Source organism: Talpa europaea (assembly GCF_964194135.1).
Source record: "Talpa europaea genome assembly, chromosome: 9".
Taxonomy (NCBI): Eukaryota; Metazoa; Chordata; class Mammalia; order Eulipotyphla; family Talpidae; genus Talpa; species Talpa europaea.
The window spans coordinates 95,591,193-95,617,491 of record NC_140076.1 but is presented as its reverse complement, the minus strand read 5'-3'; the positions used below and the strand labels follow the sequence as shown (position 1 = coordinate 95,617,491).

General features: G+C 50.2%; 1 protein-coding gene across 5 annotated transcripts in view; it reads left to right on the top strand.

The window, feature by feature from the left end:
- The window catches only part of BCAR3 (BCAR3 adaptor protein, NSP family member), a gene marked incomplete at both ends in the record, with an annotated part of 103,446 nt that extends 78,561 nt beyond the window's left edge, over positions 1–24,885 (top strand). For 2 of the 5 annotated variants that reach the window (XM_084243082.1, XM_084243084.1), the window contains 8 exons: positions 6,548–6,990; positions 9,784–9,887; positions 10,785–11,437; positions 15,531–15,646; positions 19,947–20,118; positions 22,211–22,322; positions 22,473–22,685; positions 24,722–24,885. In XM_084243082.1, coding sequence (XP_084099208.1) covers positions 6,548–6,990; positions 9,784–9,887; positions 10,785–11,437; positions 15,531–15,646; positions 19,947–20,118; positions 22,211–22,322; positions 22,473–22,685; positions 24,722–24,885 — 1,977 coding nt within the window. Of the gene's footprint in view, positions 1–3,807; positions 3,937–6,547; positions 6,991–9,783; positions 9,888–10,784; positions 11,814–15,530; positions 15,651–19,946; positions 20,119–22,210; positions 22,323–22,472; positions 22,686–24,721 lie in introns of those variants that run through there. The other 3 variants (XM_084243083.1, XM_084243086.1, XM_084243085.1) reach the window with 3 other exon arrangements.
- Positions 24,886–26,299: the final 1,414 nt, after the last annotated feature.

Here is a 26,299-nt window from a genome sequence, read left to right as displayed (position 1 = left end):
AGAGTTGGCGAATGTGAGCTAGGAGCAATGACTGCAGGAGCTAGAATGGATTGAGTGATATCCTTGTAGCCTCTTCATTTTCCCAAGATTGGAATCTGTGGGTGTGCAAGGACAAGACAGATCACATGTGTCTTTTTGTACTTCATTCTGGGCTGTGCACAAAAATAACAGTGCCTGTGACTGTTACGTAAGAATTTTTCTACCTTTCCTCAGAGTATAGTCTGAGGAAAGGCAAGAGGATTCTTAGGGAAACAGTAGAATCCATCAGGATTTCAGAGGACACTGATGACTGCAAAGATGGAGTAAAGCCTTTGCTGAGATGCTGTTATGTCCTTAAACTACTAGAAATAATTTTATAGCCATGACCTAAAAGCTGGCCTCGGCTGTGATTGAAATGACTGCATTTCAGGGAAGAGTTCAAATTCTTCCCATGTGGCAGCAGAAAGCTACACAGTGAGCACTGTTTGGTTGTTTTGGGGGAAGCCAACAGAATTCTGTCAGTGTCCCACATGGGAGCGGCATTGACCCATCCTAGAAGCAGGAATTTCATTCCTGGTCCCTAAGGAACACAGATGCCAATTCCGGGGCTCTCAGAAATATGTTTTGCCAAATTTTCTTATGTAGTCACCCCTCAGCAACCACAGGGTTGACAACCCATTAAAGTTATTATCTATAGCAGCATTATCATAGTTGACAAGCTCAAGTTCTCATAAAATACAGGCACTTGAGAAGAAAAAATAAAAGTTGTGTTGATATGTTTCATTAAAAGCGTTCTAGAAGGCTCCATCCCAGATAATTAATCACAAGGGCAACCACACGTTGGATGGCTTTCACATTGCCGTCTTCAGCTCTTTGGGACACACCGTCCCCCTCACTTGCTGAGACAGGAGTTCCAGCAGCTAGTGTAACTGTTTCTGACGCAGTAGAGCCTGGCCCTCTCAGGCTCGACGTGGTGCACACTTGGCAACTGCTTGCTGGCTCTGGGTCTGTCTCCCCCTTCCTTTCTCTGCCCCCTCTCATCTTCTTCTCCTCCCTGTGTCTTCCCCTTCTCGCCTTTAAAAATAGAAATCTAAGCAATTATGTAGCTCCTAACTTTCCACATATTATGTGTTCCTGATCTCCTTTCCTCTCCTCTCTGGGTATTTCCCTCTGCGGCCCCCTCTCCAGAGTCCACATGGGGAGAGCAGTGATTGTGCGTTTCCCTCTGAGGAGTTAGGACAGAAGTAACAAGATAACTGATTCTGTATTTTTGCTAAACAGTATTATGTCAAACTTGGAGTGAAATATTATTGTATATAAAATGATTTTTTAAAAAAAAACCTTACAGTTTATAAGAAAGAGGTAGGGTGGTAGAAGTAGTCTTGAATATTGGGTATCAGAGAGGAAGGAGAATGCAGAAAGAAACAGGGGAATAACTCATTTAATTTATGTGAGTAGTTTCCATGGACAGAAAATAGGGCCTGCTGACTTCTGTAGTTTCAGAGGTCAGACCAAGAAATGACCCAGGGCATAGCAGAGAGAGTTAGGCTACATGTATACTAACTGCCAGAGTAACAAGATAGGGACTAGAGTCACTGTATTGGTTAGGATTTAGCTCAGTGGCCAGTGACTAGAAGACCCAAAATTAAGGCTTAAATAAGTCAGATCACATGAAAGACCTGGAGGTGGGCAATTTAGGACGGGTGTGTCGGCAGTAATAACAGTAATGAGAAATGCAGGCACTTCTGGGCCTCCCATTCACCCATTCCTGGTGGTGTGGCTGCTGCCTCATGGTCCAGAATAGATTCTGCAGCTCCAGCTATCACATCACATCTCAGCTAAGACATCCCACCAACATTGTAGTACCTTGGCCAGAACTTAGTCATGTGACTACCTCTCCTTGGATGAGAGGGAGATTAAGGTGTGTCCATCCTTTAGCTGTGTTGCAAGCTAACCTAAGCCTTCAAATTTGAAGCCTATTTGAGAGGGAAAAGGAGAATTAGAGAGAGAAAAGGAGACTCTCCATAACTAAAAAATGTCATGTTCCATTCCTCATCTTGAGGTATTTGTTCACTTGGTGTAAACTGAGTGACTTGTGTGTTCACACACTGCTTGGGGACAGTGGGAAAGGAAGAAGGCAGATGGGTTTCTGCTCTCACGAAACTTAGAATTTAGCATGAGGCAAGACAGACAATTATACTAACAGCAAATGTGGCCTGGTTGACGATCTACATTCTCTATCCAAGTCTTTCCAATGAACTGTCTTCCGACGTACCTGTACATAATTAATGACGGGAGCAGATGGTGTCAGACAGCGCTGCTACTGTCTGCAGGCATCTTGGGCAGCCAACAAGGCATCTCTTTGATAGATAGTCAGCTCATCAAACACTCCCCAGTGCGTGCCTCAGGAGAAGAGGGGTGGGGAGGGAACCAGCAATTAGAAAGTCAGCACCTCGCCTTGAAAGCAGTCCTGAGTCCTTGCAGCAGCTCCCGCAAGGGCCACCATCTCCGAAGACACAAGGATTAAGACTCCAGCTGCAAAATCTGTGCGTTTTCTTTGGTAGAGAAGGAGTTGAGGCTTGTTCCTTGTGGTGATCAGAAAGCTGTGATCAGGAATGATTTTGTGGTTCCTACTGGCTTTTGAGGCCAAGCTGCGAACTTGGCAAAACACAGAACAGGGCCTTTTCCTGCTCAGGTGACCTTCAGCCACGGTCCCTGAGCCTGTTTCGCTGGGAAGCGGGCAGGCATCCAAGTTCAGGTCACGTGTGGTGGTGTGGGCTCTACTGAACCCGGGGCCAGCATGGCCCACCCAGAACTGGCCTGGCCGACGCTGTGACCTGGCTCGGTGGTTCTCAAACTGCCTGAGGGGATGGACCAGTATTTTGAGAAAAATGAGATTAAAAAGACATACACGGGCCTCCCTGGTGGCGCAGCGGTTGAGCGCTGGGTTGCGAAGCTGCCCGCGGCCTCTGCGGCGCCGGTTCAATCCCCGGCTGCTCCCCGGCCACCGGAGGAGGGTCCCACATGGCGCGCAGACCTCTCCTGCCGCCTGCTGCTCCCCTCAGCAGTGTACTTCGGTCCTTCTGCCTGCTCTGCTCCCCGCTCTGGCTCTGGTGAATTCTCTCACCCTCCCGCGCTTCTGACTGTACCCAGTGCATGTGTAAACAAAAAACAAACAAACAAACAAATGAATGAATGAATAAATAAAATAAATAAATAAATAAAAAGAAATCCTCTAAAAAAAGACATACAGAATACTCTTGCTTAACTTTCTACTTTCAGGTTCAAGAGACCGAAAATCTCTCTGTCTGGTTGTTTTAAAATAGCTCCCTGGGCTGAGTTTGTCTGTAGCAAGGAGCTCCAGGCCCACCACCACCAGGGACCGCACTGGGCAGCAGTGTCCTACAGGCCTCCGACCTAGGCCCAGCTGGGGGCTGCTATGCGGTTCATGCTCACTTCCCAGGACAGTTCTGCAGTTGTCAAGGAAGCTTCCCGGGACCTCACTGTGCCTCCTGCCCTGCACAGCTCTGCGGCACCTTCTGTCCAATCCCCATGTTTCCAGCTGCTGCCTGAGTAGACTGAAGAAAGGAGCAGCTTGGCTGACTCTCCTATCATATTCCCGCGTGCAGGTGACATTGTTACTCCACAGTTAGGGCCAGAGAAATGTAAGGTCACAGTCTATTATAATCATTATCCAGACTCCCCTCCCTGGATGGGTCTTGGCATACAGTGATTGATTAGCAAAGCGGCCAACTGCAGGACAATCCGCCCCAGCTGGCAGGTCTGGCCTGGGTGGAGGTGACTGTTGTCTCTGTTTCTCTGTTGCAGTTCTCCAAGGAGCGGCATATTGCAGACCGGACCCCCGAGAGGCTGAAGAAGGAGCTGGAGGAGGAACTGCTGCTGAGCAGCGAGGACCTGCGCAGCCACGCCTGGTACCACGGCCGCATCCCCCGACAGGTACCTGCCCCTTCCCCGCACACCTGGCTGTTCTCAGGCGACACCTAGATGGGTGACCTTGCAGGCTCACGTGCCATGGCTGCATAGGAGCAAGTCCTAGTTGAGCCAAAAACAAGCACTAACAAGTAGCCGGCCGTGACCTCCTATAGGCCTACCTCTGAGGAGACCTTGGGAGGAGCCACAGTCAAGCATCCAAAGCATGTCTCCACGTGCCACTGAGTGGAAGAAGGGAAAGTAAGTGTGTTGTGGTCTGAGCACCCAGAAGGGACAGGAGATGCCGCCGCAGGGTGGCAACCAGAGGACGAGGCTGTAGTTCAGGTCACTGAACTCGGGACCAGCTGCTGCAGCCCCACACCCTTGATTCTCCTTTAAGGCCGTGGCTTCATTTCAGGGGAAGTGAGGCTGCCAGCAGGGCAGGTGATGCCTGGAACAACCTGGCCACCTGTGCCTGGGGGGAGGGGGATTATTCATTCTCTTTCCCTCCCCCTCCATGGCCCTCTGGCCTGAGATGGAGAAGAGGAGGAAGTAAGCAGTGACCCAGCTCGTGGCCTAGAATGTACTTTGGATGATTGCATTTGGGTGACTGCTGTGTTTCTTATTTAATGGTCTAGCAATTGGAAAGATAGCTAAGTGCAGAAGGGAGGTGCAGAATTTCCCTTACATTTTTCTGGTAACCTGATCTGGACATGCACCCAAGACAACATGGTGGGGGGAGAGGAGATGTGGGGGGGGCTTCATAGTGTGAATTATTTCTTTTCATGTAGCAGATGTTCCAGCACTGTCAAAAGAAATAACCCATAGTCTGATTTTTTTTCCCTTCTTTTTATTAGTTTAATCTTAGTTATAAAAAATACAGAGAGCAAAAAAAAAAAAAAAAGGAAATTAAACTCTCGCCCATAAGTTTCCCTCCTGGAGATAATCACTATAAGCATTTGATATCTACCGTCCCAGCCTTTTTGAAATCAAATGTGAGACTGTGCTGCATGTGCTGTTGGTAGCCCACTTTCTTCACTTAATAATATTCTCCTCTTATAAAATATTCCTCTACACCACCCTACATTGTGTGGATGTCCATTCCATGCACACACCGCTATTTCTTGGACACTCTGACAAACATCCTTTAAGATAACGACTATGTTCTTACCTGCAAGTATTTCCTCAGGCTCAATTCCAAGAAATGGAATTTCTGTGTGAAAACATTTTTAAAGCAAAGATGCAATTTTAAAGTAACCATGCTTAGCATACTGTTCTATCTCATCAAATGTTGGAATTTGGGGGGAAAATTGTCAAAGTTTATAAAACCAATGGCTTGTCACCACCATTCTTCTTATTGTGATCGTTGCGTTTGTTTCCCACTTGCCATGAGGGTAAATTTCCAGCTAGATGTCGTCCCCAGATTGTGTGACTGAACGCTGTCATAACACTCATTAGCGCTAACACGTTCCTCCATTAAACCTCAAGCGCAGGCTCTGTAGGTAGTATCATTACCCCTGCTGACAGATGACGTAACCAAGCCACAAAGAGATGATATAACTTGTCCAAAGTCACACAGCAAAGCAGGATGCAAATCCAGGCTGTCTGGCTGCTGCACGTACACAATCTCCTTTTGCCGTAGTTGAGCGTCGCTGGAGAGCCATGTGTGCGAGCGCCTAATCCCCCTGATAACTTGGTGGGATGAGACACCCAGCTGACTTGGTCCCAGGTCTTTGGAGAGTAATCTCTGTGCCAGAACCCACATTTGTGTCTGGCCTCCACCTGGCTGTGGGCCCCTCCTCCGTCCCACCAGGCCTGGAGAGTTGCTGGTCAGGAGAGCACTATGGTGACTGCTCGAGCTGGAGGTGGGGGGCGGGGCTCAGACCCACCAAAGACAAATCTTCCTGTTATTTTCTGTCAGTTTCTATCCTCCAGGCCTGCGTAAATACCATCTTCTCCTAACATTCTCTAACCGCCCTATTCAAAAGACAGTCACAAGCACTTCTTTTTTTTTAAGATTTATTTGTGCATACAACAGCTGGGGTACAGGCCAGAAGATGCAGGGAGGATTCACCAGAGACAGAGTGGGGAACAGAACAGGCAGATTGGCTGAAATACACTGCTGAGGGGAGCAGCGGGCAAGACAAGAGAGGTCTGCTCTGCCATGTGGGTTGCTCCCTGGGCAGCCGGGGATTGAACTCATGTTGCAGAGGCCGCAGATTGCTTCATAGTGCGGTGCTTAACCCCTCGCACCACCAGGGAGGCCCTCTCAAGCATTTCTTATCTCCCTCCCCGACTTTACCTTAATTTTACAACGCCTGACGTACCGTGTTTGTTGCTTACACAGCCTCACTCAGGCAGACACGCTCTGCTCAAAATAGAAGCTCCATGGTGGAGGGACGCTCATCTGCCTGTCACTGCTGTAAGCTTGGTGCCCCCTGGCACATAGTAGGCAGTCAGAAAATAGTTCCTAAATAAGCAAATGGGTCTTCTGAGATTTTGATGTTGAAAAAATAATGAGCCAACTCGGGGAGAAGAAACATGTCTTCTCTTGGCCCAGACAAGTAGGGAGAAATGCATCTTTTGAAAGGAACATAAACCTGCCCTTTCCACGCCTCATTTGCCATTTGTCCCAAAGGTGTCAGAAAGCCTCGTGCAGCGAGACGGCGACTTCCTGGTTCGGGACTCTCTGTCCAGCCCCGGAAACTTTGTCCTGACCTGCCAGTGGAAGAACCTCGCTCAGCACTTCAAGATCAGCCGGACGGTCCTGCGGCTCAGCGAGGCCTACAGCCGCGTGCAGTACCAGTTCGAGATGGAGAGCTTCGACTCCATCCCCGGCCTGGTGCGCTGCTACGTGGGCAACCGCAGGCCCATCTCCCAGCAGAGCGGAGCCATCATTTTCCAGCCCATCAACAGGACGGTGCCCCTGCGGTGCTTGGAGGAGCGCTACGGGACCTCCCCCGGCAGGGCCTGGGACGGCAGCCTGGCAGAGGGGAGGCCCGACATCGCCAAGAGGCTGAGCCTCACCATGGGCAGTGCCCAGGCCCGAGAGCAGAGCTCGTCCAGGGGAAACCTCCTCAGGTGAGTCAGGGCCTCCCCGGGGGTGCAGGGCTGTGAGGGGCGCCCGGGGTGTGCCCAGGCTCAGGCAGCTTGCCCGGCAGCAGAGGGGACGATGAACACGGGTAACTGGAAACACCCGGTGCTGTGGATCAGCTGTCACGAGGCAGCGCAGGGCCAGTTCCCAATTGAGTTGATCCCAAAACAAGTGGTGACGTAGGAGAGAGGTCTGGCAGGCCGGGAGAGGCTCTGAGAAGGAGGGGGGGCTGCGGCTGGTCTGCGGGGCAGGGGACATTGGCCAGAGGCTGCAAAGGGAGGGAGTGCGGGGAGCGGGTGTAGCATGAACATGAGTGTGGCCTTAATGCCAGGCTTACGGTCTGAGGGGCCTTGGAGGCTGGACATGGCGACAGGGTGCCCTCAGAGCAGAATGCAGGCGTGCTGGGCAGGAGGGGTGAGGAGAGCGAGGTGCTGGAAGACGGAGTGCTCGCAGGTCAAGAACGTGGGTAGACCAGGGCGGGGAGAGGTGGCCCAGGGGCCGGGGTTCCAGGACTCTGGGGAGTGTCAGACACTCTGGGTGTCAGACAGAAGGTAGAGTTCGGAGGAAAGACAGCTGCTGTTCCCAGATGGGATGTGGGCTTGCTGAGTGCCAGTGTCCAGTAACGGTTTGGGGGTTCAGGAGGGAAGTTAGGCCTGGCGGCTTAGATTGGGGCTGGGTGCACAGCGAAAATAGACCAGAGTTCTCAGCCAGGAGAGCCTGGGGGCTGTGGTCTGAACCTTGGAGCATGGGGTGCAGAGTTCCGAGAGTGGGGTGTCCGGGTGGGGCCCTGATGGTCACTGTCAGTGACACGCTATGTACACGTCACGCGGGCAGCTGAGAGCCCTGTGCGTGTCCTCTGCTGTGCAGGAGCGGCGAGCAGGGAGGAGGGGGCTCAGGTAGAAGGAAGACCAGCCCCCCGCTTCTTGGCGACATAGCTCCCCTCCGCCCTGGCTTCTAAGCTCACACGCTTAAACCTGCTTTATTCCACTCACTGGTTTCCTCCCTGGATCACGAGGAAATGTCCTGAACTGTCATGTCTAGACTTTAAAAATTTGGAAGCAAATACAAGACTCTGAGTAACACGGGTCACAGCTGTGCTGCCAGGACGCTCGGGCAGATGTTAGCAAGCACGCGGCCACGGCACCACCTGCCTGGGCTCCAGGGCTGGTTCCCCGGGGCAAGCGGCTTCCTTCTCTGCGCCTCGCTTTTTCACCTGAATGATGGGGCCATGGGGGTGAGTGAGTCAACAGAGCGTGATGATTCAGCAGGTAAATGAGATAAGCCAACGTCTTGGAGCCAGCATGCAGCAAGCGCCGGGAAGTGTTAATTATTATGGTTTACTGGGCAGTAGACCCAGGACCCAGGGAAGTTGCAGGCAGGGAGGCAGGAACTGATATCTAGAAAATCTCTCTTTCATGGTAATAAGATTGGACTTGAGACCCTTTTTCAAATATCAAAGGGCGCCTTTTCTTCTGTTTCTTTGGGGAATGGGGTTTAGCTGTTTAACTGATGAACGGGAAGTTTATTTTATGGATGGCCAGGGTGAGTTTGACCTGCATAGGAGGGTGCCAGGAGGTCTGCCCTCAGCAACTCAGATTTTAAATACATACATTTTTTACAGTGAAAACTGAGGATGTCTCTGAAGTCCGTGAGCCAGCCATGCAGGGCACAGACATCAGGTCCCGAAAAGTCTAAACGTGGGGGTGGGGTAGGCTCACTGTGCCCAGCCCACTGCCCTGTGGGGCCCCCATACCTCCCTGACGTCAGGCCCGCTGGTTGGCTGGCAGCGGAGGTGTGAGCTCTGCCAGGTAGCATTCCAGGCCAGTTCTGGGCCATGAAGTCTGGCCACTCCTGGTGAGCTCTGCTTAAATGTCACTTCACAGACGCCGTTGCCTTCGGAATTTGCCCTCTGTCCTGCCTTATCTCTGAGGAGTTGCTGGAATTTTCTCTGTTGCTGGGAGTTTGGGGGTTTTGGTTTATTTATTTTGTCCTTTGGTGCTTGCAAAGGTAGGAAAGAACTTCTCGATTTCTGTAACATAAGCTTGTGGGAGGGCCAGTTAACATGCATTAAAACCTGGCCGGTGCAGAGCTTTCTCTTAGCAAGAGAGAGTCTGTTCCTTGGTGCTAATTAGAGACATTCCCAGTCTGAATTGGAAAGGGACAGAAGGAACGCAGCTAATTGGCAAGTTACCTGTCACCTTTTCCCTGGTGGCTGTGAGCTGTGCCTCCGGCTGCTGGGGGGGGGGGGGGGCCTGCTCATCCCCGCCCACCTGGGTGGGAACCAGGAGGACTGTGACAGCCTCAGGGTGAACCTGGCGCTTATTTTGGGGGGTGCTGAGATTTGCACGGAAATAGAACTTGCCCCGCTGCGTCCTTCCTGGGACAGTGTGAAGCGTGGTCAAAACGCATGTTCGTTCAACAAGTCATTTCTCCTGGGTCTGTAAGTAATTTGACTGTTAAAAGTACACATTCCAGCTCATCAGCGTTTCCTGAGGGCGTCACGGAGCCTTTCCCTTGCCCTGTGCAGGGGGTGGGAAGGCTCAGAGGTGGCCTCGGGGGGCTGGACAGGGCTGGTCGTGGGCCGTGGGTGGTGGTGGGCCTGCCTGCAGCCCTCACCCATCAGGCACTTCCTCCTCCAGGCGACATTCCTGTTCCGATGGGGGGTGCTCCAGCCAGCACTCCCGTTCTGCGCGTTTTTTCTTTTAAAACTTTCCATGACGCTACATAAAGGTTTTTACGATTTAATGACACGTTTCTGCCCCGCTTGTCTTTTGCCTCAGAAACAGAGAGAAGAGTGGCAGCCAGCCCGCCTGCCTGGATCACATGCAGGAAAGGAGAGCCTTGTCCCTCAAAGCCCACCAGTCAGAAAGTTTCCTGCCAATTGGTAGGTGTTTGGGAAGTTTCGGGGAGGAGGCTGACCGTGTTACTCTGATTTCCTTCAAGGTTTTCCTGGCTCCATCTGGTCACCTACTGGGGCAGACATGGGGCGGGGGGGGCGGGGTCTGTCGCAGAATAGGGGTCACTGAGCTGCGTGCCTTTCCTTAGCTTTCAAACTTCACAGCAGCCTTCAGGATGGGCACAGTTGTCCCCTCTGTGCAGCTGAGGAAACTGAGGCACAGAGGTTAAGTAACCTGTCCAGTCATCCATCTGGTAGGTGGGGAAGCCAGAATTTGAACCCAGATTTTCTGATCCTGGTGGTCCTCAGAAAGCCCATTTGTAACAAGTCGTCTTTATGGCAGGCGAGCTTGCTCCTCTGCCCCCTGCCTAGGCAGAGGGTGAGTGGCTGGTGCTGAGGCACCCAGGAGAGCGGATCCTCTCCATTGCCCTCACAGCCAGGAGGCGGGAAGGTGTGCAGTGTGGGCAAACCTAGCAGCAAAACCCCTTTGTAAACTGCTTATCTCTATGCCTTTTCCCCCCTTGAAGGGATCCACTCTGGCTTGGAGTGACTCAGGGCCCTTCATGTACATGGCTAAAGACTTGTCTGTCCCAGGGAGCGATTAGATCACTCACTGCCTGCCTAGCACAAGGTGTTTTCCTGTTCTGACTGTACCAACCGCCTGTGACCATGTAATGACATTGGATGGAATTTACAATGGCCCCCAGAAGTGGGGTGGGGCCGGCTTAGCCCTTGAAATGCTCGAGACTTCTCGAGGAGGGGCGAATTTGCTTTTGGGAGAGATCAAAACCCAAGGGCGTGACCTGAGGACCAGGAGCTACAGTAGTTTTGTTTTGAGTTCTCCAGACAACGAAGTGTGTTCTGACCCTCACTTATCTCCCACAGGCTGTAAACCACCCCCTCAGTCCCCCGGTGTGGACACAAGCCCCTGCCCAAACTCCCCCGTTTTCAGGACGGGCAGCGAGCCCACGCTGAGCCCGGCCGTGGTCCGGAGGGTGTCCTCGGACACTAGGGCCGGGGAGGCTCTGAGGGGCTCAGACAGTCAGCTGTGCCCCAAGCCGCCTCCCAAGCCCTGCAAGGCACCCTTCCTCAAGGTTCCCCCATCCCCATCCGCCTGGCTCCGCTCAGAGGCCAACTACTGTGAACTCAACCCGTCCTGCAGCGCGGCCGGTGACCGGGGGGCACGGCCGCCCTTCCTGGCCCAGGACAGCTACGTGGAGCTGCTGACAGCCAAGCAGAACGGGGCCCCGGCGCCCCGGAACTCTGGCACCAACTACTTGATTCTTGATGACGATGATGGGACAAGGCCTTGGGGGCCCCTGGCCCCACAGATGGACAAGGGGCAGGAGGACAAAGGCACGTTTGCGCTGCCCCTCCTGGAGACGGCCTCCTCCTTCAGGCCCAATGACTTTGTGTCGAAGCTCCTGCCCCCCGAAAACAAGCCCTTGGAAACAGCGATGCTGAAACGCGCCAAAGAACTCTTCACCAGCAGCCACCCCCGGGTCATCGCCCAGCACATCCTGAGCGTGGACTGCAAGGTCAGTGCCTGGGAAGCGGGTTTTGTTCTGGCTTCTGAGCCCTTGGAAGGGGATCTGTCTGGGCCTTGCTCTGCCTCGCCCTTGGGGAGCTTTACTCACAGAAGCCTGAAGATAACCTGGGTGCTGATTTATTTAAGGGGTGGGAACCACAGGTCAGGACAACCTTTGCTCAGGCAGGAAGCTTGTAAAACTCACCTTGGACAGAGGGCTGGCGGGCCGCGGCTCACCCCACCCCATCCCTGCTGGCATCTCCCCTGCAGGGTCCTCCTGCCTGGTGCTGATTTTAAAATTCTCCCCGACCTCCGCTCTGTCAGAGCCGGTAAAACCCGAAGGAGAGTAGATTAATGATAGAGGAAAATGTCGTCTCTGGAGTCGCAGAGCCTGGGCGATTTCTAGCTCATTATATAGTACAGGTGTGCACGTTTACGTATTTACTTCATTATTCCTAAACTGGCCCTCAGGGTGAATGTTTGTAAAGTCGCTAGAGGGTGACGTGGACTCGACCCACCCCCCACAGTGACAGGAGACTGATCAGTGTTTGAGTAGCCGGGGAGGCCTGCGTGAGTCACAGCCCTGTTCCTTTTGGAGCTCAGTGTCATCGGGTAGCTCCGTCCATCGGTTTAGTCCTGAGGCAAAGAGTCAGGATTCATATAGGAACTGGGTTTTCTTAAATAAACGCCCAGGGTCATGAATCATGGCAGGAATTCTCGTCTCTGAAGACTCTCCCGGAAGGGCTTCAGTTGATGGAGGCTGCACAGAGGGGCCTGGGCCCTCCCAAAACAACCTCGAGGATAGTAAGGCAAGCCCTGGCTGTCCTGGGATGAACAACATCCTTCTGGAAAACCAGAACCACAGCGACAGGCCGGGAGCCTGGGGGTGACCCCATCTGGGGCCTCCGTAGGAAGCTCCTTGTGGAAACCTGGCTCTGGGTGCACAGAGCAGCCGCAGTCCCAGGAGGGGCTGGAACTTCTCCCTGCGGCCTGATGCTGTCCAGGAGGTGAGGCGCCTGAGCACCTCTGCAGGGCCTGTCCCACCACCGTGGCAGCCATGGAGCTAGAGCCCAAATCTGTTCTCGCCAAAGGGTCGGGCCGCCTCCCCTCGCTCTTGCTGTTTCTCTCACTGCACTTGGATCTCCTGGGGAGACCCACACTCCTGTGAGATCCACACTCCTGTGAGATCCACACTCCTGTGAGATCCACACACAAAGAGACCCACACTCCTGTCTGCCTTCAGACACCCCTGGAAGAGGAACTGCTGGGCCCCAGGCAGCAAGGCAGAACCTGGAGCGGGGACCTGGCTGGACTCTGCCGTCCCCAGCCCCCAAGGGCAGGACTGCTTCGTCTCCTTCTCCCTTCCTGCGCCTGCCACCATTTCCTTACTCTCTTCCGGGAGCCACTGACTTCAGGGCTTTGCCACCTACGCAGGCACAACTAGTATATCTAAGAAGGAAATAAAATTAGGGCCATTGTCATCCTCGCCAAATGCAGTGGCAGCCAGACAGGGCCACCCGGAAGCCGGGAGCAGGCGCCGGGCAGCATCTGGGGCCCGCATGCGGAATCCCACCCTGAGCAGCAAGCCTGGGGCTAACGCCCAGAAAGGCCATCAGAACAACTGGGTGGTCCTGCGGACCCCTCCCCAGAGCTCAGTGCCAGGGTGGGGTGAGGAGACACTGCGGTTCCCCCCACCCTGCAAATGAGCATCGCCTTGGCCTCACCCAGCCCGCCTGGTCCACATAGGGCCACCCTCCCATCGCTTGTGCTGGCCCTAGCAAGAGGTGAGGCCTGGCAGCTGAGAGCCCTGCTAGGGGATGAGGTCTCTGAGTCTAGTGCTGCCCACACACCTGCCGCGCAGCCTCTGGGGGATCCTCCCCACCTGCAAAACAGAAGTGAGTCTGACTACCCGGGCGGTGTGAGGACTCAGTAAGTTGACACGTGGAGGCCTCTGCACCGGGCCTGGCCAGAGTGAGCTGGACAAGTGTTTATTTGTATTATTACACAGCCTGATTGAGTGCCTACTGCGTGCCAGGCGAGACCAGATCATGGTATCATGGTGTCTGCTGTGGCAGTGCCGGCTGCCTGGTGGGGGGAGGAGGGGATGATGCTTGGAGCACAGCAGGTGGGCAGTGCTGTGTGGGGGCAGGCGCAGAGTCGTGGGGCCTCAGGGGCAGGGTCTTGAGCGGAGCAGGATGTCTGGGGCCTTGAAGGCTGAGCAGGACTGGGCCCGAGGAGGATCGCGGAAAAGCATCTTGCAGGCGTCAAGCAGCGCACATGTGCAGACTGAGACGTCGCAAATGGCGACGGAGCTTTGGAGTACAGAGAATTCGCTTTGTGGGGGCAGGTGGAGGGGGGGCTGGAGTGAGAGAGGCCAGTTGTGCCCTTCAAATCTGGGGGGACAGGATCCAGACAGATCCGAGGCCCTGTGGAGGGCCGCAGAGATGGCACTCGCATCGCAACTTAAAAGATCCCTTGACAGGTGGGGGGAGAGCTGGGCCAGGGCCCCGTCATGGCTCCCCCAGTCACTGCAGTGGGGCGAGGATGCAGATGTAGAAGATGGCAGGGCGGAGGGCGCCTGCCCTGACGGGCCATGCTCATGGTAAATGCCCTAGAAATGCTTCTCCTCCTCCCCGGCATATGAGCTGTGTGGCCCCGGTTTGGGCCCTGCGGGGTGAGGTTAGGAGCCCCTTGCACTGTGAGTCAGCCGGAAGCGGCCGCAGGACTGCACGTTTACAGGGGTCACTCTGAAGGTGACGCTTCCGAACAAAACCCAGTGCTGAGCCCTGAATCTCATCACATAGGGGGTGCATGGATTGGGGGACGCCCCACAGATGAGCTGGGTCTGGAGCTTCCGACGGGGCAGGTGGCTGAATAGGCAAAGTGTGCGTGCCCACGGTGATGGGCTGTGCGTCGGGGGTGGGCTGCCTTGCCGGGGTCGAGGAGTAAATCTTTGCAGAGAGCAGGTCAGCATTCTCCCCCTCTACGTGGCCCAAGAGTCACAGCTTGTATGTTCAGATTGATTTTGGGGCTTTTAAGGGCAGCTGATCCTTTGCAAAGTCCTTGAGAAAGATGAACTTAACGGCTGTGTTTAGAAGGGAAACTGAGGCCCATGAGTTCTGCCTCTGGACAGCGAATTCCCACAGGCTCATTTCCTTGGGGTTGACAGTGGTTCCTTTGCTCCACCACAGAAGTTAAGGATCGGGATTAATCATGTCAGCTAACGTTCCAGATGTTTCATTATTTTTTCACCTATTCGGGAGACGTCTGGTCTGTTTATGAGTCTGGATAATTACAGTCGAGGATGGCGTCGCCAGATCCAGGAGAGGGATTGTCTGTGCCTGCCGAGAGTCCGGGGTTTCCTGGGCCTGTCTCTGCTAGGGCTGAGGCCTCACTAGCCCCATTTTAGAGACACGCTGACGTAGTTGTAACATTTCGAGGCAACATGTAATAACTATAAATGGCCAACTAATTCCTAGTTCTGATGAACTGTTGATTACATGCTAGCACTGAAGTGGGGAGAGCCACTGGGGACAAAGAAAGATCTCCTTTGAGGAAGCCTCTCAGGAGCAGCAGTGGGGGTGTGAGACCTCGGTTTTTAAATCTCCATACAAGTTCTAATAGTTTCCAGACGGGTGGTACATTTCCTGAGCCAGGAGAGGCTTCGTGAGGGATCATAGCAGCCAGCCCTGCCGCTAAATGAGAACGGGCATGGCAGGCCGCAGCCGAGGAGCCCTTGGGCGGGATGCTGCTCCTTCGCTTAGGGGCTCGGTCAGCTCTGCGCCCACCGACCTGCTGGCATCAGGGTGCTGCAGCGGGATCCCCTCGGAGAACCAAAGCACCCTCTGGTGGGAAAGAAACCCCAACTCTGTAGACTCTAGGACAGTTTCAGTGTCCCCCACCCCCCAGCTTTACTATTCCAGTGTGTGTATGAAAACCCTCCAAATACACAAGCTGTACTTTCAGATGCTGCTGCTCAGAAAGCCATGCCCCGCGCATCAAGTGTGCGTCCACGCCGCCTGGCTCTGTGGGTCTCTTCCTCCCTGCTCCGGTCACACCTGCGTCACGCCACCTCCTGAGGTTGTGTGTTGTGTTCTCGCCAGGTCACTCGGATACTTGAAGTCTCTGACGAGATGAGGAGGAACATGGGCGTGAGCTCAGGCTTGGAGCTCATTACCCTGCCCTACGGTCACCAGTTGCGCTTGGACATAATTGAAAGGTGAGTCGCACTGTCCCTGCCTTTCCGTCCCTTGCTACTCCCCGCGGGCGACTCTCACCCCAGCCGCCGCCTCATTTGCACGGCCCCATGCAGCGTTTCCCAGAAGTCCCCAAGGGATTCCTGGAGGTGCACGGAGACAGGACAGAGGAAGTCAGGGCCGTTCATGTCCCTGCTTCTGGAGGGGCCGGAGGAGAGGGCAGTTGACCGGCCTGGGAGCAGGGGGGGTGCGAGATGCCCTCCTGTCACCTAGGGCCTCATTCAGCTGTGGCCCTTTTGTCTCTTTGGAGTCAGAGATTGCTTTTGGAATTAAGTGGGGCCTTGTGGGGAAGTTTGGTAAGATCAGAGTCTGAACAGTGTTTTCATTGAGGGGTAGACGAAACGGGAGTCAGAGATCAGGGGGTGACGGCCCCCAGCCTCCACGGCATCACTGCCCTCTTCTCATGAAAAGCTGGGGCTCTGGCGGGCCATTAAAACTCACACCCGGGAGTGCTGGGTGTTGAGAAATTATATAGGATACATAGTGATAAATCAGAAATTATAAAGGTAGCAATAATGACGCATGTTGTAAGAAACATTAGACTCTCCTATTACTGTAGAAGTTGATCTTTTTCTTTCTCACACACACACAAGTTGATTTGGGCAAGACTCTCTTGTTATCTTAAGTTCACTGTTTTCCAACCGATTTTGCAGTTGCCATTGTTGTCGGGCAGAAGGAGGGGCACCCTGGGCTCCCCAACCTGCCTGTTCTAAATAGGTTCTGCCATCCGCGGCATCAAGATAAAACATACTGTAGCGTGTAAGACATTAAATAGAAAATAACTTTAATACAATGAGTGAGTAATAAAGAGAAAAGAATATAATTAAAAGAGTTCCCAGTTAAACACCCAGCGTTACCCAGCCCCTCGTGGGTAATGTCCAAACAGGGTTGGCCCAAAGCAGACCTAAAAGTCTGCCACACGTCTAAGGCACCTCGGGGACAGGAGCAAAACAAAAGTACAAGTCAAAATAAAGGCTGCCATTGTCAGCCTCCCCCACATCTCTGTCTCTTTCAGGTGTGTCTTTCCATGTCCCCCAAGTCCCTGGTGCAAAGTCTAAGGCCGAGAAGCAAGTGTAGCTTTTTCATGTCTCTGCTGCATGTGCCTCCTCCAGGTTCTCTTCTCGATCTCCTCTGTTCCTTCACCCCGTCTTCTCCAGCTTCTCCTCCCTGCTCAGCTCCACCCTTCTTTGAATGGGGCAGAGAACCTGGAACTTTGCCTTTCTCTGGGGACCTCCCTGTTACACCATGACTAGCAGCCCATGGCTTTATGTGCCCACCTCACACCTCGGCTGTCCAGTAGTGTCCAGCGCTGTCCATACGGCTTTCTGTGATGGCTGAAATGTTCTTACCACTGCAGTCACTAGCCCCCCCCGTGGCTGTTGAGCACCTGAAATACAGCTACCAAGGAGGAAAAAATTCTATTCCCATTCCCTCTATTAAGTGTAGACAGCCACATGTGGCTAGTGGACAGTGCAGTCCCAGGATGTCAGCCCCGAAAAAGTCATGTGGGCCCGTCAGCCTGGGGAGGCCAGTCCAGCTATTCCCATGGTTCCCTGGCTACAGGGGCTGCCGTGCTGCTCCTTGGCCACTGCTGCTGTGGCTTCACAGCCACTCCATAGAAGCAGCCCGAAGCCGAATGTTAGCCTGAGGGCGCCCCGGCAGTGGTCTGGGCTGACTCTGGGTGGGCATGGCTGCTGTTTCCAGCACTTGGGCAGCTGTAGATAGGTCTGACTTCTGAATTGTCCTGCTTTGCTAGATTCTAACTTCTCCCCGGCATCCCCTTCCTTCCTCGGGAGCCCGGGGCTGGCTTCTCGTTTTCACTTCCCTTCTGGTGTGGTCTGGGCCCAGTGGTCACTGATTCAACAAGAGGAGCTGGGCTGCCGCATCGCCACCGCATTCCCCCGTTTCTCATGTGATCCTTCCAGCCTGAAAACTCCCCAGGTTCCAGGCCTTCCGTTCTAGAATGTGTGTGCTGGGCCCAGGCTGAGGTGGACAAGTTTGGGAGTCTCTGGAGACTGTTTTCTGACTCTCCCTTGTCTACATCCATTTCTCTTTCTCCTGATTTGTTGCTCTTCAGCTGGTGTCCTGCCAAGGGATCGACTGTGGGACCTACTTGCTAGAGCCCGGGGAGTGGTTTTCATTACCATGTGTTTACTAAATACAGCTATCCTGAAGTTAGGTGACGTCATCTTGCATTTGAGAATCAAGTGCAAAAACCACCCTTTATTTTTAACTCCCTGCCTCGCCCATCCCGGGCCTGAGTGGTAATGTCCTTCTGCATGACACTTAGCGCCCCTGCGGCAGACCTTCCAACGCGGAGTTGCATACACACGTTTCAGGCAAATGCTGGCTGAAATAATGGAAACCACTAACCCAGTTGACGGTTGCTCTACATCAGGTCTCACAGAAGTAGAGGACTTGTCTTTTATTGAGGGCCTTTAAAACATAGGAAGAAGGGCCTCCCCGGTGGCGCAGCGGTTGAGCGCTGGGTTGCAAAGCTGCCCGCGGCCTCTGCGGCGCCGGTTCGATCCCCGGCTGCTCCCCGGCCACTGGAGGAGGGTCCCACATGGCGCGCAGACCTCTCCTGCCGCCCGCTGCTCCCCTCAGCAGTGTACTTTGGTCCTTCTGTCTGCTCTGCTCCCCGCTCTGGCTCTGGTGAATTCTCTCACCCTCCTGTGCTTCTGACTGTACCCAGTGCATGTATAAACAAAAAAACAAACAAACAAACCAGCAAAGAAATAAATAAAGCATGCCTCTATAAAAAAAAAAAAAAAAAAAAAAAAAAAACATAGGAAGAAGACACTGAATGAAGGACTGATCGAAGACCACGTAAGAGGTTAGTTTACTGTTAAAGAGACATCTGAAATGTTTGAGCCATAACACTATTCAATAAATACAGCAGATAATATAACATTTAAGTCTGTTAGAATCCATTAACGCCAAAAAAATAGTTAACAGGTAAATGGAGAAGAAAAAGAAAACAGGTAAATAGATTAAAACGTAGAGGGAGAGATGGCACACACCGGCAGGTGTAGAGCTGCTATAGGCCAGGGGCCGGCCAGGCACTTAATTTTTGTACTGCTAGATAGTGCGTATTCCTTGTTGCAACCCTTGTTCCCATTTTACAGATGAAGAAATGGAGGTGCAAGCAGGTAACAGTGAGTAAGCTCCATAAATATATATGTACAAACCATCTTAGACAGCAGAGCTCACCAGTGTAAAGAACATCAGAGAATGTGGTAATGCTGGGCACTGCCTCCCTTGGCTCATGGAGAGAGAGACCAGCACGCATGGGCAGGAGAGAAGCGTGGCCGTGGAGCAACATCCTTAAGCTGTGACCTTTTAGGAGGTGGCCCCAGAGGCATGTTGTATTTTAATAACCACGGTTATGAATCGAAGTTTCACCACCACTTAGACTGAAAAAAATGTAACTCAGGCAGTTCTAGCCCAAGTCTGGCACCTCCCTGGTCCTGATGTACCGAAGGAAAGAGAAGGCTTGCAGCCTGCGCCGCCGGCCACCACCTAGACTGCCGGGGCGACCCCGTTGACATCAGTCCCATTGTGGAGAGAAAAGATCTCTGCTTCCTGTTCTGGGGCTGTGAGGCTGACCGTGTAGTTCAGGAGTAGAAAAAGGAGGATTGTTGGCAGATAGAAGTTTGCGATTTTATTAGGGTCTGGCCTTACAGGAAGTCCTGCCCCGTCAGCTATTCATTCTTTGTCCGCGTCTCATTTACTTTCTGGCCTCTTGAGAGCGGGCTCTCCGTGCTTAGCCTCTCATTCCTTCCCTTTGTTTGAACAGCCGCGTCGTCTTCCTGGAGCAAGCATGTGGTCTCATTTTCCTGTTCCTTGCGTTCCCCAGCCCCAGGGGCTCTCTGGAGGTGGCCTGGGGTTTCTTAGTGTGCATGCGTTGGAGGGCCCTGGTGTTCTTGGACCCCTCCACGTAGAAGGTGTAAGGAGCCACAGGCACTGAGTAGCCTCACCCAGGAGGGCCCTTTGTGCCCCCCGGGTCCAGGACTATATGGCTCTTTTCTGGGACATCTGGCTTTGATTCTGTGCACTTGCCCCTCTGATTTCTCCCCTAGGCCCTCTGCACTCAGTCTAGGTGCGGGTGGTCTCTGCTGAAATAAGTGATGAAACTGAGCTGCCAGCAGGTTGCAGGGCAACAGCAAGTGGTGTGAACACAGTCTTTTCCTGGCCGATTTGGTTTCGGGTCCTCCTTGTCAGGTTGGCTCTTGATCTGACCACTGCTGTCCTTCCCTGCAGACACCACACAATGGCCATCGGCATTGCAGTGGACATTCTGGGCTGCACGGGCACCTTGGAGGAGCGAGCAGCCACCCTCAATAGAATCATCCAGGTGGCGGTGGAACTGAAAGACTCCATGGGGGACCTCTATGCCTTCTCAGCCATCATGAAGGCTCTGGAGATGCCACAGGTAAATTGCCTCGCTTTGAGCAGCCTTGTGTGTACTTCGTGCTCTGCACAGTGGTTTGTCAGCCTGTGCTACCAAATCAGACTTAGGCAAGCTTGAACAGGAAGATGACTCTCAGTGAAAGCTGCTTTGATTAGGAGGCAACCAAAAGCAGTGTCCTAAGTACTTGGGCTGTTTTTAAAAACAGTGCATAATTAGTGATAGCCCACACTTTCTCTTTGATGTACAATAAGAAAAACCAGTTGGGCTGATAGTTCTCGTGAAAGCGAGGCTGCTTCTAGCCCGGTCACAGGGCTCATGAGAGGCTGGAGTTATGAGTGGGACACTGAGGCGTTTGGGGAGCTTATATCTGAGAGTTCCTAGACTAGTTTATCTCGGGGTATACTCCCCAAGTCACCACATTCCTGTTAAAAAATTTGGAATCTTGGCCCATCTGCCATTCGTTTCCAGAATTGGCACTTTATGAGTTTATCTGCTTTGATGGGCTGTTTTTAGGATGATTATCCAACCTGAGAATCTGTATGTGAAATTAGAGCAAAGTTGTCTTTGTGCGCAGCCTGCTTTCCTGCTTCTGTTTCGTAGCCCTCAGAGCTTGGAGGGCTTAGAGTAGGAAGTTACAAACCTGCAAGCCAAATCTGCCAGGGTCACATCAAAGCCACTGGTCATTTGGCCTCTGAAATCCTGGTGCTCACTGACACCCCATTACTGCTGAAGAGGGACACAGCAAATCAGCATATTAGGGATGTCATTTCCTTGTGTCACAGCAAGGTCACCTTAAAAATACGAAGGGCAACAATTGCCTTCGCCAGAAAGAACTTTTTTTTTTTTTTTCAGGGCAGGGGGAGGAAACAATTATAATCCAGGGGCTTTCAAAATTCTTCAGGTGCAGTGGAATCTTGTAAAGTACTTGATGATATACTGATGTCTATAACAACAGGGATTATAATTTTTCATTCAGGTTTCAAATTTGCATATTTAGTTCCACTTATCAAAACGCTATAATTTTGAGGGGTTAACCAATAGGCTCCACTGCGTGTATGGCCCCTTGCCCAAAGCTTCCACAGGCAACTAGAAAAGGGGCTGTCTTGTGGGATCATGTGGTTGTTCTGACTAGAGTCACATTTCCATGTCATCATCCAAACCTGCTCTGTACCTCAGTCACAGACGCTGCATTTTCTTCTCAGCTGCTAGTGTCGAGAACATCCAGAAAACAGGTGTAGAGACAAGGGCTTTTTTCCAAAAGATGGCCCTTCAGGAAGGGGGGACTGAGAAGTGAGAACATGGTGAGTGAGCAGAAGACGACCAACCCCACATCGTTTTCTGCTCAGCAAATCTGCTGCTGCCACTCTCCTGACTACATAGGGAGCGCGTCCTCTCTTACAGGCAAGGAAAGGAGTCTCAACTCTGCCCCTTACCAGCTGTGAAACCTTGGGCAATTTGTTTTATCTGTAAAACAAGGCCATAACGCCTGCTTTGCAGGGCATCGCATCGGATGCAGTCATGGCCCTCATCCCCTAAACATTAGGGCCCTTCCTTGTTCCTTGTAGAAAACATCACATACTTGGACTTGTTGGTTCTAAATAGGAGCATTTCCCTTAGGGTAGAGGAGCGGCATCTGCTGGTGTTACTCAGCTGTCCCAGAATGAATGAGTGGTGGCATCACACGGCCTGGGTAATCGTCTCAGCCACACGCACTTAAGACAGTTGGCAACACCTATCAAAATGTAAAATACATGTAACTCCAGTCCAGTAGTTCCACTCACCAGATAGTTTCACACATGTACGTTTGAAAAATCTTTGAGGAAAATGTTTAAAATTCTTACATATATACTAAATTTGCGTTTATCTGTATAGTGGATTATGCTGAAACAACAAAATAAGGTGGTTGTAGGTGTATATTCATATTGATTTCTAAGCAAGGAACAGAAAAAGATGTATAATATGCATTTATTTTAAAAGGTTGTGAGGGGTTACCATCTTTTCGCTACATTCCTTTCAACTACTTAGAATTGTTTCTTAACCAGGTGCATCTATCAGCCATTCCAAACTTACATGTAAGCAGACAGGAAATGTAACAGATACCTTTTTCTTCCAGATCACAAGGTTAGAAAAAACGTGGACTGCTCTGCGGCACCAGTACACTCAGAGCGCCATCCTGTATGAGAAGCAGCTGAAGCCCTTCAGCAAACTGCTGCATGAGGGCAAAGGTGAGGGCTGTGGGCACACTGGGGAAGGGAGGAGGGATTGTTGGCCATTGGAGCTGTCATTGCATGACAGCACCACTCATAACAGGCCGTGGGCTACTAGTCCGCTCATTCCAGGCATAATTTTGGAAGAACTTTACCCCTTACTTTCAGAGTCCACCTGTGTTCCCCCAAACAATATATCGGTTCCGCTGCTGATGCCACTTGTGACATTAATGGAGCGCCAGGCTGTCACTCTTGAAGGAACGGACATGTGGGAAAAAAACGAGGAAAGCTGTGAGATTACGCTGAACCACCTGACCACAGCCCGCCGCATGGCAGAGGCTGCAGACAGCTACCAGAGGAACGCCGAGAGGATCCTGGAAGGTAAGAGCAGCTTTTCTCAGCTGGTCCTCACCTCCCTTACATTCCCTTCCCATAAACCATATACAAACCATGTATATTAGTGGGCAAGAACATCCAGCTGGGAAAGGCCAGTCTCCTCAGGAGAGCCACATGCAAACGAATGGAGCTTGATCACTCTCTTACACCACATACAAAAATTAACTTCAAATGGATTAAAGAGAGAAAACGAAACCACGAAACTCCTAGAAGAAAATACAGTAGACTCCTTGACACTTACCATGGTGATTTTTTTATCTGACCCCAAATATAACAAAAGCAAAAACCAGTAGGACCACATCAAACAAAAAAGCTCTGCAAAGCAAACACATTAACAAAGTGAAAGTGCAGCCTATTGAACAGGAGAAAATACTTGGCAAACCATGATATGAGACTAATATCCAAAGAACTCAATAGCAGAAAAGCAATCCAATTAAAAACTGGATTACCACAATAAAAATTTTTAGAAAAGGATTGAAAATCTGAATAGACGTTTTTCAAAAAATGACATGCAAATGGCAAACATCACTAGTCAGGGACATGCAAATCCAAAACCACAGTAACTATTTCACACCTATTAGAATGGCTATTATCAAAAAGACAAAAATGAGTATAGGTGAGGATACAGAGTACAGGAAATCTTTGTGCACACTTGGTGAGAATGTAAAATGGTATGATGAAATTGGTGTAAAAAATTGAAAATTAGAACTACCCTGTGATTCTACTCCTGGATAGTTATCTAAAGAAAATGAAAATGCTAACCTGAAGATGTAGGCACCCCAACAGTTTGCTGCAACATTATCTACAATGGCCAAAATACTGAACCAATTGTAAGTGTCCACCGAGAGATGATTGGTGGCTAGTGCTATATAGACACACACGCACAGTGTGGGATACACTCACAGTAAAAATAGTGAAATCTTGCCATTTGACAATATAGGTGGACCTGAGTATGTTATGCTAATATATGGTAAGTTGGACAAGTACGGTATGATTTTACTTACCTGTGGAATCAAACGAACAAAACTCAAATACAGGAATAGTCATTGCCGGAAGGTAGGGGATCAGAAGATACAAAGTTATACAATAAATCAATCTCCGGTATGTAAGGTACAGTAGATGACTATAGTTAATACTGTATACACTGCTAGATGTGCACTGAAATAGCGATGTACACCTGAAACTAATACATAAAATGTCAATTATACCACAATTAAAGAAAAATATTACTAAGTGAGCAGCATGTAGAGGTATATAACAATTTTGGAAAATAGTTTGATGGTTTTGTTAAAAATGTATATTTACCGTACGGCCCAGTAATTTCACTTAGAGAAGTGAAAATGTGTTAGTAAAATGAATTATCCATAGAAATTGGCAACAGCCAGAAACTGGAAACAATCTACGTATCACTTGGTGAATGTGAATAAATAAAACGTGGACTGTCCATGTAACTGAATACTACTCAGCAATAAAAATGACATCTTGCTAACACACAATATGGAATATTCTCAAAAACATCATCCTAGTGAAAGAAGCTAGACACAATAAAGTCCACATTGTGTTTCAATTTATCTTATTTCCAGATAAGGCCAAATGATGATAGAGTACATCAGCAGTTGGCTGCTATCAGGGGTAGGACTAGGGAATGACTACAAGGAACTAAGTGAACTAAGTTAACTATTATAAATCAAATTGTGCAGTTAAAGCAGGTGACTCATGACATGTAAATGATAATAAAGCTATGAACAGACACACAAGGTGCTTTTGAACACTCATTCCTATAGCCAGCAGCTTATGCATACAAATTTTACTCCAAAATCTGTATTTGAGTTGTTCTTTCTCCAGGGTGCTCAGGCCCTTGGAGGGAAGCCTAACCTTCTTTATGTAAAATAGATCCTATAGTTTTCTTGGAGAGGAAATTTTTTCATCTATGAGAGAAAGTGCAGTTTCATTTTGAATCTTATTTTCAACGTTTGGTTTTAGGGAGAACTGAAGTTAACGTTTTGTTTTATTTTCATTAGGTTTTCAACCAGATGAAGAAATGAGTGAAATTTTCAAGACTGAATTTCAAATGCGACTGTTATGGGGCAGCAAAGGTGCACAAGTCAATCAGGCAGAGAGATATGATAAATTCAACCAGATTTTAACTGCCCTCTCACGTAAATTGGAACCTCTTCCTGTATAACAGGCGGAGTTTTGATCACTCTCCAGAGAACCGTAGGGTATATACTTCAAGCTTCTCCAGTTTCTTTGGGAAAGCTTATCATTTAAAGACATAATAATGTGCAAATACAACAACATACAAGCTTTTAGTATCCACAGGATATTAAACATGGAAGTTGCACACAGCACACTTATTTATAAGTTGTTTAAATTACTACTGATTTTTTAAATGAAAGGTAATTTATTAAGTTAACTTGCTAATGCTGATCAGCAAATTTGAGACATCCTAGATATGTTGGTTGTTTTCTAGTAGTGAAGTATTTAACCACTTTAGTTTTTAATTATGTCAGATAAATGTAAATTTTCAAGTTTAAAAGCATGAACCATTTCAAAAGGTATCAGTTGTATGATATTCTTTATATTTGAGAAATGTAAATAGTTATATGAAAATATATCTTTTTGTGAAACAAATGCATCCAGACTCTTTAATATTAAACAATTGAATGGAATAGTCATAACTCCACTGTCTGCCTCCCAGCACCCTCTTCCCCAGCCACTATGTCCTCATTGTGAACTAAAATCCATGAGTGGTACGGAAAATTTAAGGTTTCTAATTTAGGAGACAAACTGACTAGTGATACGGGGTGGGGCTGGCTCCAGAAGACCTATGATCAAACTCAAGCTGTGATGCTACTGGAAGTTTGGACTTTGTGATCACGTTAACCTCAGTCTTGTGTGCAGAGTGAGCACCCACGTTATATAGTATACTTTATGCACCGTTTCACTTATTTCAAAATACCTCTAGGTAAGTATGTGACATGTTTCGGGGTTTTTTAACTGTTGTAGGAAATTTGCAACACAAGACTTTAAAACTTTCATTACTATGTCACCAATCATCACTTAGCAATTTGCTTTTCTTCCTGTCACTGTCTGCTTAATAAAATGGAAGTAATAGTTTCAGTTCCTGAACTCTATTAACATGGCCTGGAATCATGAGGCCCATTAACATTTTTTAAAAGGAGACTGCCATCACACTGTTTATTTTTTATGTCTCATACAATGCACTCAGAAAGCCATCTCACTACACTAAACCCTGAATAGATTTGTAATACAAGCATACCTTTTAATGGTTATTCTTTCACAGAATGAAAGGGACCTCTCCAAGGAACAATACTCACCTTCCCACCTCACTCTCCAAAAAGAACAGCTAATTTAAATCAACTCTTTAAGAGAATTTAAAAGCCTCGGTGGCCCTAGAGGCCAATACTGACATGAGCTCAGTGTCTTGGGAAGCTAAACATGAAATACCTCCATTAAGTAGGGATCCTTAAAGGGTTCCTGATAACAGGCTAGGGAAAACCACTAACCAGCAAAGAGTGGTTACCAGGAAACAGGCCTGTAGTTTCATGATAGCTTTAAGAAGAAATAATTATAAT